This window comes from Lynx rufus, unplaced genomic scaffold (genome assembly GCF_022079265.1).
Source record: "Lynx rufus isolate CCGP_SWC_20201006 ecotype Redwood Valley unplaced genomic scaffold, mLynRuf1.p SCAF_6, whole genome shotgun sequence".
Taxonomy (NCBI): domain Eukaryota; kingdom Metazoa; phylum Chordata; class Mammalia; order Carnivora; family Felidae; genus Lynx; species Lynx rufus.
Genome location: NW_025814878.1, coordinates 94,442,015 through 94,448,014, shown reverse-complemented (window position 1 = coordinate 94,448,014; position 6,000 = coordinate 94,442,015). Strand labels below are relative to the sequence as shown.

General features: G+C 35.2%; 1 protein-coding gene across 1 annotated transcript in view; it reads left to right on the top strand.

Annotated features, from left to right (window-relative positions):
• The first annotated feature begins 427 nt into the window (after positions 1–427).
• TINAG (tubulointerstitial nephritis antigen) overlaps positions 428–6,000 on the top strand; it is an 84,000-nt gene continuing 78,427 nt past the window's right edge. Inside the window, exons 1-2 of the mRNA XM_047103195.1 lie at positions 428–773; positions 5,681–5,744. Coding sequence (XP_046959151.1) covers positions 428–773; positions 5,681–5,744 — 410 coding nt within the window. The remainder of the gene's footprint in view (positions 774–5,680; positions 5,745–6,000) is intronic.

Below are 6,000 nucleotides of genomic sequence, written 5' to 3'. Positions count from 1 at the left end.
ATTTCCTATACCTTGCCAGTGGTTATTGCAGCTATAATTTGGGCCATGTGTATTCCAGAGAGGTTTCTGATTTAAGAATCTAGATTTTTTTTGAAGGCAAGCAATATTTGATGTATTTCATCTATGATAAGATTTTATGTATTTATTTTTATGGTGATGGATATTTTTTGTGTCATATAAAATATTACACATTTTTAACTGAAGACATGACAAGGATCTATTTTTAACACTTACATTATCTTGGGCAAATATTGAAATTCTTGTTTAATGTTTAACTACAAGAAGTATACTCAGTTCAAGTAAAGGATCCATTTCAGGATTCAGGCTGAGTTGTCTTGATAATTAGAATTCAGGCTCCAAGGAGAAGCCCCAAAGCCAAGAGTATTGGATATAATACAAATTGGGAGCCCTACCTGACCTCTAGAGAATGTGGACCGGATATAAGATCTTAATCTTTTCCTATCTTACCACAGAAATTTGGATGGAGAAACAGTATTTATCTCAAAGAGAAGGAACTGATTTCACTAGGAATCACACCATTTTGGAAAGTCCTCGATTCAAAAGATCCACTTTCAAAGGACAATACTGTAGAAATTTTCGTTGTTGTGAGGATAGAGATGATGACTGTGCCACTCAGTTCCATGAGGCAAATGCACTGTGTTACTGTGATAAATTCTGTGAAAGGGAAAATTCTGATTGCTGTCCTGATTACAAGTCATTTTGCCATGAAGAGAAAGAATGGCCTCCTCACACAAAACCTTGGTATCCGGAAGGTAGGCTTTGGGAATGTGTTTAAGCAGTCTCCTAGTTCATTACAAGATCTGTCCAACTCTCTTTACCTCTTCTTCTTTCCTGTCTTCCTCCCTTTTTTAAGATGAAGTGAAAAATGAATATTATGATTAAATAAATTTCCTTTCAAATGTTAAAGTGCTTTGGTTTAGATGCAAGATACCACATTGTACTAGCACCTTCAAGAAAGTTCTGGTGTGAGGGCCATGAATGCTGGTCTGAATCATGTTGTGAATACTGACTCAGTGTATATAAAGGTTACTTAAAACTCTTTCTGTCTGTATGTCTGTCTGTCTGTCTTTCTAAAATGTTTTGACAAAAGGACTCTTAAGTTCTGAAGCGTTTTTGTGTGTAACCTTTTAGGGGATCTCATGGTCAAAGGTCTGGTCATTGGCAGATTTGTGTAACATTTTGCTTATTATGTCACAAAACCAATGGACCTCTTAGCATTAGAACCTGTGGTATAGCAATGCCAGTAAAACCAGTGCAAAAACAAAGTCAAGTCAGCTACCTGCCTAAGTAATATCAAATAGACTTTCATGTGTATTTCTATTTTGTTTTGTTTTGCTAATGTGGGAATTTTTACACCATTGAAACAAAGAACTTCATATAGAATAAGTGTAAAAGTCGAAGATTGAGTGCATAACTACAAATAATTCATAAGAGGGATGATGGTAGGTACTATATTGGTCTAATTATAGGAAAATGGTTATAGATGCTGAGCAATCAATATATCCAAGATTTGCAACAAAACACAAAGCAACACACTTTTTATACTTAAATAAAGCCTTATTTTGTTGTTGTTGTTGCCCATCACATCAAAGCTCCTCAGCAGAAATGCAGAGTTATGGTGACTAGAAATTACAGTTGAAGACAATTTAGGATCAACTAGGATTTGGCGTCCTTATTTCAAATTTCGGATGCTATTGCCTGCATTCTCAGTGATGTGAGTTTGCTGGTAAAACATGTATGTGATAGGTTAAAATTTCCACAGAACTATCATTTATCCGAGACCTTTGCCGCTACCAATATACAGCTCAGAAAACATCAAGTATTTATTTTAGCCTAAAAAAGTGGTAGATCCTTTACCAAGAATGGGGACTCTAGTCATTCATTAAAAAATTATTCTAGAATATCTTCACTATGCCAGGCATCGTACTTAGTGCAGGGACCACAATGGGGGAGAAAAAGGCAAGATCTTACTCTCTTTAAATGACAGTCAAGTTGCCAGGGAGAGGGTAAGATTCACTATACCATTGTAAATTGTGATAAATTCTCTGAAGGAAATGTTTAGGGTTCTGTTAAAGTATATGAGAATGCAACATTAATATGTAAAATACAACATCAGCCTGAGGAGAGTGTCAGTGAGGGAAGACATTTAACAGAGACTCCAGGAGTGAGGAGAAGTGAGCTGATTTCAAGGAATACTGACAGAAAGGTGTTGTGGATCAGAGAGCAAGGAGCTTGGCTTGGTCCGGGAACTGGAATGAGGCCACCATTTCTGGAGAGTAATGGTTAGTGGAGGTTTGGAGGTGACATGAGATGAGGTTTGAGAGGCAAGTAGAGGACAGATAATGCCAAGATGTATAGGCTACACTAAAGATTTGAGATTTTATTCTGTTGTGAGGACTCATTGAAAGGTGTTAAGTGGGAATAGGGGTGGCCTCATGGGTGTTGAGTCTCAATATTACGTATAAGCTGTAGTGCTTTTGATGCGCTACAGTGTATTTTAGCTTATATGAAACATATAGCTCATTTGGGAAAGGAGCTTTGTTGTGAGGATAGAGATGATGACTGCTCCATCAATGTCCATTTTTGCTGGAGAGCTAGAATTCTGCTACAGCTTTAATTTAGCGTTATGATTTAGGTAGAATTTATATTCCAGGTATAGTTTTTATTCCATTCATTATAAAGGGAAGCAATTAATCATTTTTATTTAGTAGTAAAAAGTTCACATTAGACTATAATTACTTCTATGAAGGTAATTTGTTTTCTTTTGTTTTATCTTGTGAAAGTAGCTGGTTGAAAGAAAATAGCACTACACAATATTAAAAATCGTATAAAATTAAAATAAAAACACAATGGTATATTATTTATACCAATTTGTGCATGTATAATGTGACTTTCCTCTGAGATGCTAAGTTGTTCATTCACTGATATACTAAATACTATTTTTCAGTTATCTAATTACATGGTGTTATATCTAGTTTTTTATACTGCAACTGTCCCAGGAGCTCTTTTTCAACCAGTGACTTAAAACTATGTACAATATCTTAAGAGTTATAAAAATAAATATGTCCTTTTTGTATAAACTGGATTAGGGCATACTGGTAAATATCTCTCTTCTGTGTGCGTGTGTGTGTTTTCTTTTCCCCCTTCTCTGATAGTAACTCCTAGTAATTACAGGGTTTCAATGTCAAATACAGAAAAAAAAGTGGTAAGAGATTGAAAAAGAACCAAAATGGATTTTTCAGATGAATCTTCTGGTGTAGCATATCTTAGAGAAAGAGTCTAGTATACCATCTGTTGTAAACAGACCTAAGTTAATTTGATTAACTTTTATGTTCATATTGGTAAAAAAAAATGTGTGTAAGCCACTGACACATCTGAATTGGATAAGGGCTGTTTGCTCCTTAACCACATTATAATGAAGAGAAGTCACAGTCCAAATTCTGCCATACACTGGTAGTTACAAAAATCTGTATTGGTAAGCAGACATAGACCAATTCATACAACCTGTGTAAGCTTCATGAAGTCTCAAGACCCTGTCCTTAAGAGGTTCCCACATCTTCCTCGCTTGAATAACTTATTGGAGGAACATGTGATAATAACAGCAGTATATCATAATATAATATAAGCAGTATAATAATAGCAGTAGGATTCAGTTACCTTTACAGTGGGTGTCAAGGAATGAGAATGCCTCCTACCCAGTGGCTGGAAGTGTAGAAGTTTTTAAAGATCAATCTTAGGGTGGCACCAGGTCTATGAGTAAAGGCTTTTGACCTTGAGAGAAACATATACACTGTTGGGTATAAGAGTGGGGTATGATTTTTAAATATTTTAGTTAATCTGCATAAATTCAATACTATTAATTTAATCAACAACAGCTGATTACTTATATCCATCATGTTGATTCAAAGCCAGTAATTTTACCAATGAAAGCCCATTTCTGATGTTCGTTATACTGATACTCTAGTGTGCATCCAAAAATGGATAATGGAAGCACTTGTAGCAGCTGCCCTGGAGTCTGGACTTTCAGAGTGAATGCTAGTGTCCATGCCTGGGATGTGGATTCCTGATTGGACCAAGTAACTGCCTTCCCTAAAATGAGGTTTAGACCAGTGCAGATATTATAATGCATTATGATGAATATTAAAATAAATTACAGACATCATATCATCTTTTTTTTTAAATCAGTGGGCCAACTATTTCACTCTCCAAATGTCTGATTTGCCTTATTTTGGATTAATGACTCTTCAGTTGCAAAACTCTATTAATTTCAACAGTCATTGGCTTTTTTTTTCTTTTGTCGAGATGCTCTGTGGGTAACCAATTTGATTAACTCACTCTGAGGTGCTTCATACACGTGTCATTGAGAAAATAAAGCCACTGGTAATTCTCTCATCTCCATCATCCTAAATTTCAACCTCCCTCTCTCTGGGTTACTGAGTCGATTCCTCCCCTTGAGCTCTGAATCCTGTCCTGTCTTATCTTTTCAAGATCTTCACTAGTAAAATCGTCTCTCTCTTCCTCTCTTTCTCTCTTTCTCTCCTAAAGCATCATTTTTTGCCTCCTTCTTTCTTGGATCAACGATCAATTTACAAAATATGTTTTTCTAGTTCCCAACTTTGAAAAAGCCCTCCCTTGGCTCCATGTTCTTAACTAGCATCTGTCTCATTTCCTTTTTTTCTTTTTTCTTTGATGGTAAAATAGCTAAAAGAAACATCTGCTTCCTGACTTCCAAGTCCCTTTTCAATCCATTCCCACAGGATGCCATTCCTTGCTACTTCACCAAAATCCCTCTTGGCACGGTCAAAGACTTTCACATCGTCAAATGCAACATTCATGTGCCTGTTCTCCTTTTCTTGATCTCTCAGTGGTACTTCACATAGCTGACCACCCCTGCTTATGAAATACTTTTTCTCTTGCTTCTAAGGTTCTACTCTGGCATGAATTCCCTATTTCCTCACAGGCCACTGGTTACTTTGTTAACCCAGGTACTAATTTCACCTTATCTTATTGATGCTTTTCATATAATGATAATACACCATTGATCTCTTTTGAGTAGTTTATATAATCTGGTAAACTAGTTAACAACTAGTTTTAGTTAACTGAGAAACATGTGGATTTGGAACGCAAATGGCTACAATCTTACTGGGTCATGAACTTTTTTCCTGATCCAAATCCTAAACAAAAAAATAGAATTTATCTTTAAAGGGTGAATTCAATGAAACAATTTCACATTTTGGTCTAAAACTCTGAGCTCCTTAACCTTGTCATACATGATTAGTCATATTCACTTGAGACTTGTTTAGAATTTTAAATGAGAAATGCCTTAAATTTATTCAAGTGCTGTTTTATTGCTCACCTATTTAAACACATTTTTTCAGTGTGGTTAGTAATTAATTCTGTTTTTTAATCTAGTTTTCATGCTTTATAAACCCTTTGTTGAAACATATTGTGCAGTTTTAAAGATAAAAGGTCATGGAAACAAGCTTAGAAAAATTCTATACGTAAACCTTGACACAAACCAGATGTGAATTTTCATCAGGTTGGCACCAAGTATTTTTGCATATTTGAGAAACTAAACCGAATTTTAGGTTACTTGTTGTGCTAATGCACTTTATTATTCAATTTAGAATTTTCATTTGTTTACATGTTATGTTAACAGGTTGCCTCAGAGATGGCCAACCTTATGAAGAAGGATCAGTAATTAAGGAAAACTGCAATTCCTGGTAATGAATTTAAGTGGCACACAACTGAATTCTACTGTCGGTGTATGTTTTCTTCAAATAAAAGGAGTATTGTGAAATAAAACTGATATTTAAATACAGATAGAATCATATGTCCTAGGATATCACATATCTGTAGCTTTATATAAGCATGTTTCATTTTAACGAATGTTGAAAAATCTAACCACAGATATGCCTCTGAATGCCATAGTTTGTTGTTCATGACAGTGGCCTTTATTATACAGCAGGCCTGCATTAA